The 16,762-nt window shown below is 34.3% G+C and overlaps 1 protein-coding gene across 1 annotated transcript; it reads left to right on the forward strand.

Moving 5' to 3' along the window:
• The first annotated feature begins 968 nt into the window (after window positions 1-968).
• LOC110451089 (ectoine dioxygenase-like) lies at window positions 969-14,677 on the forward strand. Its single transcript, XM_021498946.1, has 9 exons — window positions 969-1,037; window positions 7,204-7,279; window positions 7,711-7,792; window positions 9,545-9,655; window positions 10,559-10,650; window positions 12,798-12,888; window positions 13,476-13,605; window positions 14,017-14,168; window positions 14,472-14,677. Exons 1-9 carry the CDS (start codon window positions 1,031-1,033, stop codon window positions 14,577-14,579), a joined length of 849 nt encoding a protein of 282 aa, XP_021354621.1. The 5' UTR covers window positions 969-1,030; the 3' UTR covers window positions 14,580-14,677.
• The last annotated feature ends 2,085 nt before the right edge of the window (window positions 14,678-16,762 follow it).

Raw genomic sequence — 16,762 nt, forward strand, 5'->3', positions numbered from 1 at the left:
GTGCATTTTTGTATTGCTTCTAACTCTTTATGTCGCATCCTTCGCATCGGGTTTGTCCATGGATACCTAATGTTGTACATCGTAATATATCTGAGGAAACCAATGAACTTGTAAACTTAGGTGAGGGTAGGGGTTAAGTTGCAGTTATAGAATGCTTATGACCACTAGTCTCCCCCGTTTAGTACGACCATCGTTCCGTCCTAGTCCTCTAGTACGACCACTGCTCCGTCCCCGTCGTCCAGGAAAACCACTATTCCGCCTTCTCCGTCAATTAATACTATTGTTCTTTCCTGAAGGAACACTACTGTTTCGCCATTCCCGTCAAGTCTGACTTCTGCCCCGTCCTCTTTGTAGAGGAAAACTAGTGTTCCGTCTACCTCGTCAAGTAATACAACCATAGCGTCTTTGTCGTCAAGACAGACAACTGGTCTATCCATACCGTACGCAGGCAAGCGATGGTACTACTTCCACCACATCAACTTTTGATATCTATTTTTATGTCTCTTTGTCATATTTCCTCACACACACATATATATATATATGTTAATAAAACAATTAAGGCTAACTTACAATTGTAAATCTTCAAAAATATGAACGTATCTTTATAGAGTGATATAGGAGTTTCCTATTTGAGAGTGTTATCTAACACACATAGCATACTTNTGTAAATCTTCAAAAATATGAACGTATCTTTATAGAGTGATATAGGAGTTTCCTATTTGAGAGTGTTATCTAACACACATAGCATACTTTTTTACCTAGTGAGATACATTTAATATAGATGAAATGGAATGAATGACCAAAATCCGTCCAATTCCTGTAGTTTATTCACTACATGACACCAATAAAATGTAAAAAATTGTGCTGAACTTTCAATAACCTCTTCCTATTTTTGTGTACATAACAGTTTATCAGTCGAAATATACGTATCTGCCTGATTTATTGACCATGACCTTGATATCGAGCTAACTGTGTACCCACTTGTTAAAGTCTAGATCTGCTTGTGTGTCTACTGAACAACCACCTTATTATGGCAGGTAAGTTCGCTTACCTGTGTGATCTGTAACTTTTTTGCGCATGTGATAAATCAATAATTAATTAATTGTTTGGTAAATCTATATTTACATTTGCATGGCATTGTCACTATATAGCCTCTTTGAAAGCTGTGTCGTTGATGGGACTTTAATTACCATGCATCACGAGACGCAATTCTTAGCGTATTTATACAACACTGACCGGAACTACAACATCCAATATAAATAAACATGACGGCTGCTGAAATATCGCTGGGCATTGTGAGATTTGACAATGTCATTGTAAATTTATGTGCAAAATAAAAAATGAAATAAAAAACACTTTTATTACAACGAAAACAAGACCAAGGTCTGCAATATCGTACAAAATGCACATCGGTTGAAATCACCAATGCCGGCAATGGAAACAATTTTTACGCTCATGCAATGTATCAGAAATATCGTCTGTTACACGGCACTGATCAACAGGGGTTCGTTACAAATGTCTGAAATACACATATTCTATAGACCTACTGTCACATATGTTACAGACCTACTGATATGAGTCACAGCACACATAAACATTTCAGACATTTGTAACGAACCTGTGCTCCGTCGCAAGATCACTCACTTCAAACGCTAGGCAGTTTCACGCGTCTCGCATCCACGGACGGTTCCTCAGTTTCTGACGACATGTCAAATAACGAGTATGTTATAGAAACTACCGACTGTTGTCAGGTTCCCATTCAATCAACAAATAAAAAAAATTCACGCCTGGATTCTTCACAAAATGAGCAAAGAGAAAGTTCGAATTAACTTCCAAAAATAACTCCCTCATGGAGGGCAAGGTCGGATTTACGGTGTTCACTGTATTTGTCCATGCGCAAAATTTGTTCCGGGGAAAAAACGAAACAATTCAAATATTACTTTCAGCTCAGAGTTCTATTGATAAACTTAAATCACCCTATAGACATATCATACGCAATTGTATTGATACTGAATTGTGGAATAAAATTGAAGTGTTTGTTAAAATTTCAAAGTACTACTTTGTTTGCCAATCAGCACGCGACAATACGCTGTTCAAACTATTGAACGAAATTGTGTGGACTGTCGATAAGGCTGGCATTTTTAATTTTAAATATAAATTATAAGTTAAAAAAGAACATAAGGGGCAGCGAAAACGGTAATATAAGTATTGAACTGTTTTTGTATGGTATTTATCATATATTTGAATGACACAGCTTTGCAAGTAAACAAATCATAATGCGCTAGCGCGCATTATGTTGTTTGCTTGCAAAGCTGTGTCATTCAAATAGATCATAAATACCATACAAAAACAGTTCAATGCTTAAATAAAAGGTATAAGTTAATCCTTATAATGTAATCTACTACACACAATCCCTGTGGAAATTCACTTTTATTAATGGACTCTTTTCTTTTAGAAATTATTGCGCTGCTGTACCAGCCAATCAAAAGCGACGTTACAAACGGCGACGTCATTTTTTTACGTTATGGGCTGATAACATAATTGTTTAAGCCAATGAAAATGCTTGTTACAAGCAAGAGTAAATTATATCTAGATAACATACATATTAGTTTATCTTCTATGGAATCATGTCAAAAAATCCCTGTACGCGTGTACAGTACAGCCACGCTTTGTAGGTACATGTAAGACATCATTTATATGATATTTATGAATTGTTTTACCTTCCAACTGGCACTAGTATTTTAATCCATTATTTAAACACAAACAAATAAAAAAAAAGGCAAAGCAAAAAAAATCTGTTAATATCGCAAAGATATTACCAAACATGCGGGAAAATTCATCGTCGAGGACAGTCTCATTTGTTTCAAAAGCCGGGAGACTGCAGCACAAAGTAAGGAACTCAATACACGTTTAAGATATGTTTTTCGAAAAATATATGTAATTTTACCTTTCTAAGGTGCAGGACGAACAAAATCATGATGTGTGTTTTTTAAGAAAGCGGGTAACGGCATCACTATGGCATTAGTAATGAAAATTAAATCCTTTCAAACTTGTTGTTAATAATTAAAGATCTTATGTTTACACAAAATAAGCATTTAGTTGAGACTTTATCGTGAAACTAATGTATTAAAAGCCATGACCTTACATTCGTCCGTTTAAAATAATGTATTCTTAGACACGGGATTCCGATAAAGCTACCTGTATACAAATACCTGAGGACGCGTCATAACAGTTCACGGCTGGACGCGCGCACTAGCGGGTCGTAACTTTGCGTCATAATAGTTTGCATTGTTCGTAAACGTAGCAAAATGACATACAGGTCCTTTAAGAATTTTGATCCCCAGACATTTGCTGAAGCCATCGCTAGTGTTCCATGGTCTATTATAGAGACATTTAACCACGTGGATGATGCATTTGACACATGACTACAGCTATTCTTCAGTGTCATGGATAAGCATGCTCCTAAAATGGAACGACGGGTTAAAAAACCGAAACAACCAGAATGGATGAATGAGACCATTCTCCAGCATATAAGGAGAAGGGATGAAATAAAACGTCAAGGTGATGTAGAACAATATGTAGAAATATATCGTAATCGGGTTGCCTCTATGATTCGAAGGGCAAAATCAGACTACTACTACACGGTTATTGAAACCAATCTTGATAATCCCAAAAATCTATGGAAGCTTATGCATGAACCCAGTCCAAAGCAAAGCTTGCCATCTCCAAATATGTTAGCGATAAGAGATGAACCTGTGTTTAAGAAAAGTAAAATGGCAAACCAGTTCAAGGAATATTTCACTGAGATTGCTTGTAAACTGACGTCTCAACTTGAACATGTTATGGCTTCTCTCTAGAAATTGAAAGAGTATATATATGTGATAAACTGAATTATATTATCAACTATGTACATTGTATTTCCAAATGTGTCTCATGATTTTGTAATTAAGTTTTGGAAAGGTTTGGACGAACATAAATCTACTGGTGTTGATGATGTAAGTGCTAAGCTGTTGAAAAATGGTTTGTGCTGAAATAGCACAGTCACTTACCTACATTATAAACCTAAGTATCCGATCTGGTAAATTTCCAACACAGGCGAAGATGGCCAGGGTTACCCCCCTTTATAAAAGTGGTAGTACTGCTGATGTTGGTAACTACAGTCCAATATCGGTTTTGCCAGTCCTTTTAAAATTATTGAGAAACACGTTCACAGTACATTTTACAAAAATTGAACTGTTAACGATCTTATAGTTTCATTGCAATCAGGTTTCCGTGAAAGTCACTCATGTGAAACTGCATTTTTGAATATTGTCAACTTCTGGGCAAAGAACATAGATAATGGTCCCAATACAGGAGTCATATTTTTAGATTTTAAAACGGCATTTGATTTGGTAGACCATGATGAATTTCTTGTCGTCATGGTTTAAATTTTATCTAGACAACAGGACTCAGGTAGTTTCTATTACACATGGTGTGCATTAAGGATCAATTAATGTTTTTAACTTTTATAAATGACTTGCCCCTACATGTTGTATCTGACACTAATATGTATGCAGACGACTCTACCTTATCTGCTGTGGATAGGTCGTTAGATAACATCATCTATTGCAATCTGATTTAGACAATGTTAGTGAATGGTGTATTGAAAATAAAATGATAATAAATGTAAAGAAAACAACATGTATGTGCATTGCCTCAAAACAAAAGCAAAAACGAAACTGTTTTTTAGAATTATTTATATGCAATGAACCCATTGAACAAGTATGCAGTGGAAAACTGCTTGGTGTATATTTTGACAATGGATTGACATGGGGAAGTCATTTTAATTCTGTTTTATCTTGAATATGAAGGGTAGGGTTATAGAGACGTATAAGTCCATATCTACCCACGGAAGGATAGCTGTTTTTTTTAATTCTAGTGTTTTCCCACATTTAATGTATTGCAGTACGGTATAGTCAAGGTGCACCGCAAATTTAATGGGCAAGCTGCTTAAGACTCAGAAGCAAGCAGCTAGACTAATTTTAGATGTACCATTTGACACACCTTATAGGCAAATGTTTGAACTCCTTAGTTGGATGTCGATTGACAAATACTATAAATATAGAAGGTTGTGCAAGCTATATAATTATCATCATCAAGATGTGCCTGAATATTTCTCAAATGATATGTCTCTTGTGCGAGATGGTCACTGTAGGAATACGAGATATGCTATATAAAATAATTTCAAAGTGCCAAAACATAGAACTGTGTTATATTACAGACACTTCCTTATTGACAGTATTAACGACTGGAATGTTAATTTTACCCAGTGACCTAAAGAAAATAGACAATTTCACCACTTTCAAACTTACTAAATATTGTATATCAATGTCTTAAATTTTAATTTGCTTCTCCATGTAACCAAAACTTGTTACTTTCTAAATACTACGATGTAGTATATATATCTGAATTATATCAATATTTTAGATTATGTTATATTAGCGTATAACTGTATTTGCTATATTAGCATGTATATACATTAGGCACATGCCATTTAATTGATGAAATACCTTTGCAAGAAACTTTATGCATTCTAAACTTTATGCATTCTGTGATACTCTTAACTGAGATAACTGTGATATAACCTTATATATATGTCGATAGCATCAATATATATGTAGCTTTTAACTAGCACATGTATTTTACTAGCAAGATAACCATGTTTATGTATATATCAATTGCGTAAATATGTTATTTTATTTAACACATGTATTTTACTAACAAGAGGACCATGTGGACGATTAGCCATTGGCTAAACATGTATCTTATCCTAAATAAATAAAGTTTATTATTATAGTTTCATCTCAGTTTTTTTCACTGGAATCCATGTATCGGGTACGGAATTTTCTGGTCCAGTAACTATGAAAGCATCCTCATCAATGATTTTATTAAAAACAAAAGACAGTCCTAGACCTGCTAGATTAAACTTAGAACATGGGTTTTACATCTTACTTCATGCATCATCATGCCAGTTTCCCCATCACTGTGACGTTTTTACATCTAACTCTTTCTCCAAAAGTATCAGTGCAGGACTAAGGAATTTGGATCGCTTCGGATGCTGGTTACATTGATTTCGTGGTTCAGTATCTTTTTCATCTATGTTAAGTTGTTCGTATTTAGGTTTTTCTACGTTTTTTCTCTCTCTCAAAAACTGCAAACATCAACTAAACTTGGTTAAGAGATTCTTCTTTTGTAGTGCATCTCAATTCTCTATAATTGTCTTTTTCAGATGCTGGATATGATCTGATAATTATTTTTTTAAATATCTAAACTGTGAAAACAACCTACCATTATTTGGTTTTGACACTTAAACTATTTGCTATTGAAGATTAAAAAGAGGACAGTCGAGACATATAATTCTGTGGAGCTATCGTGAGATTTATTTTGACAAATTTGTATAAAATTCTTACCTTGAATTTAAGCATATCATTAAATCATACAACAATAAAGATAAGTTTTGTAATATTGCTTAAAAATAACTATTTCATATTAATATTATAATAATGTGTTTACAAAATAACTACAATATGAAATAAGATATTTTATCAAATGTCATATCAGCATCACACTCACTCAAAACTGATCACGGTTTTTATAAGGTTGAATTTGTTATTAAGATATCAATATCTATGCGATATCTTATTAAACAGTCTAAGCTTCCAGATACAAAGGTTTACTAAGAACAGTTAACCACAGGTGAAAACAAAGGTGAAATACAGCTAAATACTGCCAATACTACCCAGAAACAGACTATAACCATCCTTACAACCTTTTTCTCATAATATTCTTTTTAAGTGGGGGGATCGATAACAAGATATGTTTACAATTTACCTACTGTGAATGCTTTTAGTTGTTTATCAGAAATCCTATCAGACACGTTAGAGAACTTAATATTTATCCTATATCCGTTTGAAGGAGAGTATCCTAGCACCAAGAGCCGAGTTTTTGCAGTAGCTACAGCAAATTGAGTTTCTTTGTTTTAGTCTTAATCCGAGCAGAATTAATAAAAAAAATCAAAATCAGAGAAGCAGGGTAGATGTTATTCGATTTTCATTATCATTGATATAGAGTTTGCATAGTAACATGTAGCTACGATTACAAATACGAAAGGTTTTCCTTGATCACTTTAGCAGCTTGAATATAGACAGCATAGTCTCTTTCCAGATTTCGACTTCAGAAATATTGGTGACTTGGATGACATCAAAAGACAGTACGATGAATTTGGATATATCATAATACGGTAGGTGTCTCCAGGCAATTATTTAACTCGTCCTATAAATATACACAACTTTCCCGCGACAATAATTCACGAAATTGCAATATACAATGTATTTATTATCCCTAGACAAATACGTCAAACTACATCAATGCGCATTAGTGCATAGGAAAAACGAGACAACAACTTTATTATACGTTAATATTCATAAAAGCAGAGACAACTTCTTTACGTTATGTTAAAATACGTGACCATACGAAAACCGTTCATATAGTTTATACACATATTTGTTTGATTGAAATTGACATGTACAATGTGTGTAATGTACACATTTATGTGTAATGTACACATTTATAAAATCTTATCTTTAACTTTCACTGTTTTGCATTCGATTGATATTACCACACATGTGATGGAAGGTTAAACAGTAAGATACCTGCTGTTTTTTGTTACAGAAATATCTTTAACAAGGATGAAATTTCCAGGATAAGGAATGCATTTGATAATCCAAACGGAGTACTGAAACACCAATACAAGGTAAGTATTTGTACGAGGACATTAATTCAAATCTTATATTTTGAGATGGTGTCATGAAAGCATGATCTAGTTTAATTGAAAATTCAATCCAGAATCTTGATCAGATTCTAAAATATCCGGGTCAATTCATACTTGCACCTTATTTTGCAAAATAATCAATAATTTTCTTTAAAGTTTCATATGTCGGAATACATGTAACAATGAACGTCTTGTTAAAAAGTGTTTTTGTAAATTATACTAAGGAAGTACTACAGCAATATAAGAATCGATATTCATTTGGCGACTAACGGGCACTACGTTCAGCTGATATACTGTATACCAGGACATTTTCGCTTATGTTTAGTTTCGCCTTTTTCTCCCTCCGTGATAAAAGCAAAATTATCATTTAAACAAATATTATTAAAAAAACATGATATCTATAGTAACTAATTGTGAAGGGTGATTGCATGGGTGAAGTGCGAACGTTTGACGCAGCCAAAAATTTCCTGATACACCGTATAGTTCTCAGCTTGTCTGTTGATTATTAAGGTGCATGCTTTTTTCCCCATTAGACCGGTTATATATATTATTGGCATCTTTCTATAATCGTCTTTGCGTCTGAATATTTTGTATGCCATACTTGCAAAATGTGTTGATGTCAATTTCAGGTTAAATTCAGGTCGTTTTCATGTCAAAATTGCAGGTCTATTGTACCCGAAAAGAGCAAAAATAGTCATTTCAGGTAAAACAAATTGACCGAAATTTGCCCTGAAATAATTCTTCTGTCAAATTCAGGTACTTATTAAGTCAACATTGCATCAATTTTCATCGATTTTACCTAACAATGACGTACAATTGACCTAAATAGTTTCATGCGAAATTGACCTGAATTAACATGGATTTCAACCTGAACTACGGGTCAATTTCAGGAAAGTAAACTCGTAGGTCAAATTAACCTCAAGATATTTGGATAGTACATGTATCACAATTATATTTCAACCTTGTGTGTTGACGCTGGGGTATATAATATCTGTGTGTTGACGCTGTGGTATATAATATCTGTGTGTTGACGCTGTGGTATATTATATGTTTGTGTGTTGACGCTGTGGTATATACTATCTGTGTGTTGACGCTGTGGTATATAATATCTGTGTGTTGATGCTGTGGTATATACTATCTGTGTGTTGACGCTGGGGTATATACTATCTGTGTGTTGACGCTGTTGTATATAATATATGTGTGTTGATGCTGTGGTATATACTATCCGTGTGTTGACGCTGGGGTATATACTATCTGTGTGTTGACGCTGGGGTATATACTATCTGTGTGTTGACGCTTTGTAATACAATGCTGCTGTTTGGTGACGTTGTGGTATATCAAACTTCTGTTTGCTGAGGATGTGTTATAATTGATTATTGTTTGTTAACGCTGTGGCATATTATATATATTTGTGGTGAAGCTGCGGTTTATTGTGTTTCTATTTGTTGACGTCTAGGTATATTGTATTTCGCTTTTCTAGTACCTGTGTGTATTGACGATGTGATGTTTTATGTGATTTCGCTTTTCTACACTAAGTACCTGTGTGTGTTGACGATGTGATGATTTATGTGATTTCGCCTTTCTACACTAAGTACCTGTGTGTGTTGATGCTGCGGCATACGCTTCTTGTGTTGACGCTGGGAATAGAACGTCCTAGGGGTTTGGCGCTTTGGTATATTTTATCCTGATTTGTTGACTCTGTAGTATATTATTTCTATATGACTCTACCCACAGATACCCTCAGGGGGAGGTCGAGATGTCATATTGAGTCTTTGGAACAATCCCGGAAATGACGTAACAGGAATGGTTGCTCGCAGTGAAAAGATCGTCAATATATGTGAAAACGTAACAAATACTTTGCAATGCATCTTTATTTCATGAAAAGTTTGCATTATTCTCCAAAATACATACCCACTGTAACTTTAACTCGAATATTGTTTGGGTTTCATCAAATACCTTCATTTGTCTTGATATTAATGTTTCACGGAAATAGCAATGCGGAAAAAACCCACCTTACAACGTGTTTAAATCACCCCCTTCTAAACAACATTGTAACTAACGTTAAGGATAATATACTCGAATTCTTTGTATGAATCGCAATGATATTCTGTAAAATTATTACGTTAAAAGTAATGATGAAAGTTTAAGGAATAAATCATTCACACGATATCATAAGGTAAAATATTACACAATTTGTATTCGCTTTCAAATGCGGCGCATACTAACATGTATGTATATGTATGACTTTATCTATTGTGACGCCCGTCCGTATCGCGCGTTTGTTGTCAGGTTGTAAGCAAATAATCTGAGCTCGTGTTATTTTGTGAAATGATACTCTCAGATTTGCTGATGTTTTCCATATCTATGTAAGGATGTCCAGACTTTGAGTTCAGTCGCAGAAACATCTGATTCTTTTCCAGTCCAGTTCATTTTTCGAAAATAATTTCAGCTGTAAAACACTTTACGAAAGTGAGTGAATGTTTTCTCCTGACAAGCACAAGCAACACATGAATCCTTGGCGAATGTAAAATTTTGATATAAAAAGAAAATCTCGAAAATGACTTAATCTACTCAACAGTGAGTATAGCATTGTGACTCGCTCCCAGAATGACAGTGATGGTTTGATGACACTGACTTTTAGATTGCAGTATATTTGGAAATTCCTTGTATATGTTAGTAATGGCGACCATTGTCATTATCGGTGTAAGCGGATAATGACAGTAACATTTATCCGTGTATATGTTTCAGCTGCTAGGCGGTGACATTTTCCATTTCCACGCTAAGGCCATATTGAAGCTGCCATCTATTGGCGGGCAGTTCGTCTGGCACCAGGATTATGGGTATAAAACAGATTTCACTTTGCTTTTAATTAATCACAAATACCCAGGATAATGCACATTTAACATTTACTCGACCACAATTTCATCACTTTTGAACTAGTACATTTCGTGATGTCTTTATATTAATATATATTTACATTTGGTGTTGCATTTGCCTATATGTCGTTAATAAACCAAATTCCAATATATGAGGCTGTATACTGCAATTTACAGTGATTCGGTCAGTGTAGGAAACAGCTCCATGTGTCCTAGGTAAACAAAGATAGCCACCAAAGTCAAAGACCTTTCTGGGTTCGTTAACATTAAGCAATGTTGGTCATCACAAACAACAAAGCAACTTGACAAATTATGACAATATAAATTTGTTGTAAGATGTGCAGGTACCACAAAATTGTTGCAAGCGCCATTCTAGATACGAAATTACCACGTTTGTCAACGTCATCACACAGGGGCTCGGTTTCGAGATTTTGAGTTGTTATGCATAACATTAGTGAATAACCACAACACTAAATTCAGCATTTATAAAAAACCGTTTAAGAATCGAGGGTATCATACCCTTTTTAAGTGTTGTGGTTCTTCAGTGATGTCATCCAATACTCAAAATCACGAAACCAAGCCCCCGTGAACGTCGTCTGCTAGCGATGCTAATCTGACCGATTAGACATGGAATCTGTTTCAAACGAAATATCGTTGGAATCGTTATGACCTACTGAAAGGACCACTTTAATTAAAAAAATCCGAGTATTTATGCTTCTGAAAATAACGTAATATTCCAGTCGATGGAAACATAAGCGTTTCCGTGGAAACACTTCCTAATGCATGTAATCTACCAATGCGCGAAAACAGCTTTAATTTTAAACAAGCAGAAGTTATGCAATTATTAACAGTTTTTCAACATATTCACACTCATATGAAATAAATAATAAAGTAAAGTTTGTGTTCAAACCATTTTCTATGCGTGTGGTTTACAATGTCACGAGGAACTATACTATTTCTTCTGAAAATTCGGCTGTTCTGGAATTTAAACTTACGTAAGTCACTGATATGATAAGCGGGAAATTTAAACGTATTTTCGCTTCAGTTACTATACAAAACCAACTATATGAATGTAAATATAAGCATTGAGTTGTTACCAGATGCAGGATACAATCGATATGAATGCAAGTTAAGTGCCAGATAAATCGTCATATCGCTCTAACGGGCGACATTATATTTATCTGTCACCCGAATTGCATTCTTATCGACTGTATACTGCATCTGGTAACAACTCAATGCTTAACAAAATATACACTTTATCAAATGTAGGTATGTTGGATAGGCAAATCTACCCTCTGATTAAAATTCTGGTTATAACCGCCTCTATTTGTTGTCCTGAACTCTGTACCCTCGGATTGGACATTTTGTATCCTACAAATATACACATGGTAGAGTTATATAATCCCATATAGGTGTTTCACACTTGTTTACGCAAAGGTGTGAGAAATATATATTTCATATAGTTTACATATACCTGTACTAGTACATGCTGGTTGTGTCAATGTATAAACTTCTCGCTGTATTACTCGTCTTTATATCAAAGGTCATGTGAGTACCACTGATACAGGACAAATAGACTTGCTGTGTCCTGTAAAATACACACGTTTACATCGACATAGACGGTTAATGATAGCACAGATAGTCAGGAAGGCGTAATAATTTGAATGGTGCTATTAAATGTACACTAAGTCTATTGCTCTTTGAATAATACTTGAGTGGATTAATATTTAACTAGTACAATTGTATACCAGTTTTTGTATATTTTTCTGTTATAAATATTATAGAAATAATGCAAAAAGAACAAAAAGTCAATATTCACAAAACTAGGTTTGAAATCAAGCACACTAAGGAATACATTTATTCTATATACAATTATTCTAATTTGAAATTATTCAAAAACAATATGTCAAGTACAGTTAGGTGTACGATCGCTTCCTATTACTTGATGATATTTAATCGAATGATTCCAACCACAACATTTCTATGCAAATATCACTTGCAAAAGCAAAAGTCCCCAAATCATTTGGGAAGATTACCAATCAGATTTAACTAATGTCTTGGCTGTATGACTAGGTGGTTCAAATCTATGATAACCGTCCTCTTCGTCACAGATACTGGTACAAACAAGGGTTTCTGTATCCTGACATGATGACGGTTTCGATAGCAGTCGATGAAAATACAAAAGAAAACGGCTGTTTGCAGGTACTGTGCAATTTTATATTTATTTAGATTGAAACCGTACTTTGCGTATAGATCGTAACTGTGAATGATTTGTAGATAGAAACCGTAATTTGCTTTTAGATCGTAACTGTAATTTATAGATTGTAGTCGTATTTTTGTGTGTTGAACGTAGCCGAAAACACACTAGTCGAACACTGTCACAGCCAAAGTGATAGAATCAATGATCAGGATGCAATCTTGTTGATAGCGTGCATCACTGATACTACACGTGTTTGTATGATACATGTAGAACATTGTGTTTGTTTGTGATTTCCTTGTGTACTTAATATTCAATATTCAATGTCTTCACATAACAACTACTGTACAGAATATTTTGCTTTCCACAGTTTTCTTCACGAAATAGACATTATTTATGAATATTTAGATTTTTGTATCAAATTCAAGTAACTATTCATTATATTAGGCGATTGGTCTTAAAGCGATTCAAAATATATTCATCACACTTTCCTATTTCTGAACTTAAAAAAAAAAGATTAGACATTTTCCCAATACGGTATTTGTCACGTAGTAAACACATACAAATGTATGGTCTCATTTCTTTGTCCAAGGTGTTACGTGGGTCTCACATGTGTGGTCGGTTATCTCACGGATTTTACGAAGGAGAACAGATGGCAGATCCTGAAAGAGTGTCGAAACTGAAGAATAAACTTAAGTTAGAATATGTTGTACTGAACCAAGGTATATGTTGTATTTTGCAATTGACAACAGAATAAAGACAACACGCATATGTCACAAGCCAAATATGATATGACAGTTACTTGAATTTGTAACGCGTCATTGGTACCGTATGTCAAAAATTATATATAAAGTTCCCACAGCATAAGTAAATACAGCGTCAGGAGATAGTGCCTTTGAACCCATTTTAAATGTTTAATATTTTCAATTTTTGATTGAATCGTGTACCATCATTTTCATACAGTGGTCGATACATGTTTGGCATGCAGTGTGTTGTGTAATAAATTCGCATACAGTTTTGGTGACTAGATCAGACAAGTTTGATCAAGCTATTATATTAATTGCAAGATTTCTTACAATCATCCAAAATACACGCCCAGTCAAAATTTGAGACTTTCTCAACATCATTACAAGGTGATGCCGTGTTTTTCCACTCCAATCTGCTTCACAACAGTGGCAACAACATGAGTTCAAAAAGAAGACTGGCATATGCCATCGCATATTCAGCGGCCTATAATGATTCTGTAGCGGAACATCCATTTGCTCACTACAATCCCATTGAAAAGGTAGATAAATGAATCTAACAAATACGTTATGATATGCATTTTTTAGTCTTTCCTACATCTGCATGAACCCTACACATTGTACAGTTATATAATATTTAACCTTTTTTTACAGTAATTTTAAGATGAATGAAATGCAGGATCTACTGTTAACATAAACTGTGTTTCAACAATTATCTGTCTTGAAAATAAATAACATTTACACATGTAAAGTAACATGAAATGTATTTTATGATGGTTTGTCTTGTGGATATAAGGCTACTACTAGATCTACCATAAATGAATTCCGTGGTTAATACATTGTAGGTGACAGATAGTGCTATAGCTGAATGTGAAAATGAGGAGGACTTGACCGGAAAAGTGTTCCTTAACCCGAAGGACGACATCACTGTTAAATCTAAACTGGCGTCGTGAACATCGCTAATGAGATACTATACAATGACACGATCTAGCTCATTTAAAAAAAAATCGATACTTATGATTGTAGTATAAAAATAATAAATGATACAGCTACAGGTATATCAGAGTTGGTGTTGTTTATCGACAAGATATCTTTATCGAGATATCAAAAGAATCCTGACGTTTGCGTTAATATTCATTTCAGTATCCTACCATCTTGTTTAATAGACATCTATCTTAAAGGTACCTTCAGAATCAGGATGACGCTGTATGATGCCATTTGAAAGCTCAAACGATAGATCAAACCGAAGTTATTTAGGATTGAATGATATGTGTTTATATTCTCTGCAAGAAGATCAAGTGGCATTTTAAGTTTAACATTGCGAAGCCAAGCAATTGTAACTAACAAGACACCGATTTCGTTAATTTGATTTACATAAGTAAACACAGAAAAGATATGTGATTATGACTGTAACGACTGAAAATATTATTAATTATATTTTAGTTTAAATCTATAATTATGAAAAACGTTTTATCAACTTATATTAATCACTGTTGTCTGAAGCTTGGAGATCAAAGCGTATGGATGGAAAGTAATGCGAATTCGCATGCATGTTAGTGTCGCTTAAAGGGGCATCATGGTAAAGTAACTTTTTATGTCTTTTTTTCAAATACTACATAAACATATCAAGTGAGACACCTTATGGAAAATAACGATCGGATTTGGCTGAAATAGATTCATAAAAATGATTGAATCTAAGATAATCATCGGTATTACTACCTGTCTGACCAACGTTTTGTTCAGGGATTTCCCTCTACTAGCGCATGCGCATAGCACACTATTTCTTTGTAAACAAAATGACTGGCTTTGTGAAGTAAGCGAAAGAAAAGTGTTGTACCGTGTCAGCTACGAAGCGAAAAGTTGCCAAATGGTCAAAAGATAGCGCAATTAGCACGTTACGGAATCATTATTGCAGGTGGGAAGTATTCAAAGGAGAAAATAACTGCTATAGCAGTTACAACGGTGCATGTTTTCTTCCGGATAGCCGGTTAAGCTGAAATGGAATCCACAGAAATGCTAGCGCTGTTTATGTTCTTCTTCTTTGTCGTACGGGGGCTCCATCAATTTGATGTTTATGCCCTCGTTATGAATAAATATCTAAAACTATTAACATCGCTAGTATCTTTGTCTGAGTTTGAACACAGATGAACTTAGTTTAATATGTTAATGGCCATGTATCGGAGAGAGTTTACTTTGTGTTTCTATATAATTATACAGTGGTTTATGGGAAAGGAAGGGATAAGTGACAGGTTAGTTTGATTTTGTCATGAGGCCCTCCAAGGGATAACTGTTGTGATGGCCACGGCGTACTCTGTTCTCTCTGTCGGTACTCGGGGTCAAATGATCGAGATACGTGCGCTATTAGATTTACATAATTTTTTATAATATCTGGCGTGGTTACGCAATATAAAAAAAAAACGCTCTTCGTCAGAAAGCTACGTTATCGCAGCTAGATTTAAAATGTCGAAATGACGGACCAGGAAGAATAACTGAGGAAGGAGAACACACTTCTGGTAAATAGGGTCACAGAACTTTTTTTTCAAATCGTAAGTTTTCAACAGTTCATGTTTTCATATATGAAAACCTTTTCTCTATAAAGAATTAATTTTCGACTTCAGTTTATATGCATGGCAAAGAAAAAAAATTGGCCAAAGACATTGAGTTGTACAATGTAATCAAAAACTCACAAACGTTTTTCTTTTTTATACGCGTGTAGTTTGTCATTGCATATATGCACTTTATGAAAACATTTAAAAAGGGATATTCGTCTCGTGAATATTTCTTTTTACAGAAAGGTTTGACCCATGGTTGAGGGAAGGTGTTTAGCCCCGTACCATCTGTACCGGTCACATTCCGATACTAAATTCAATATATATATATACTTAACGTTTTTGCCTATTATCATTGTTGACATTTAATTGTAAATGTATGACGGGAGAAGGTTGTAATAAATTGTAAAAACTTGTACTCCATCCCTTGTTCAATTTTATTGGCAACAAACATGTTTAAAGCTAAATAAATTTAAATTCTGAATATTAGCAAGTGTGCAATTAACTTCTAATGATGAATAATTACTGTTCAATAAGTTTGAAAACGGACTTAGAAATCATATTACTTGGTTTCATAGTGCGGTAAG

Source organism: Mizuhopecten yessoensis, unplaced genomic scaffold, assembly GCF_002113885.1.
Source record: "Mizuhopecten yessoensis strain PY_sf001 unplaced genomic scaffold, ASM211388v2 scaffold5789, whole genome shotgun sequence".
NCBI classification, from domain to species: Eukaryota; Metazoa; Mollusca; class Bivalvia; order Pectinida; family Pectinidae; genus Mizuhopecten; species Mizuhopecten yessoensis.

What these genes read in the sequence shown, in the direction of transcription:
- LOC110451089 (XM_021498946.1), top strand. An exon ending in TCGTCAATATATGTGAAAAC is followed by an intron (nt 9,656 to 10,558) that starts GTAACAAATACT and finishes TATATGTTTCAG; the next exon opens with CTGCTAGGCGGTGACATTTT. An exon ending in ATATGTTGTACTGAACCAAG is followed by an intron (nt 13,606 to 14,016) that starts GTATATGTTGTA and finishes CATCATTACAAG; the next exon opens with GTGATGCCGTGTTTTTCCAC.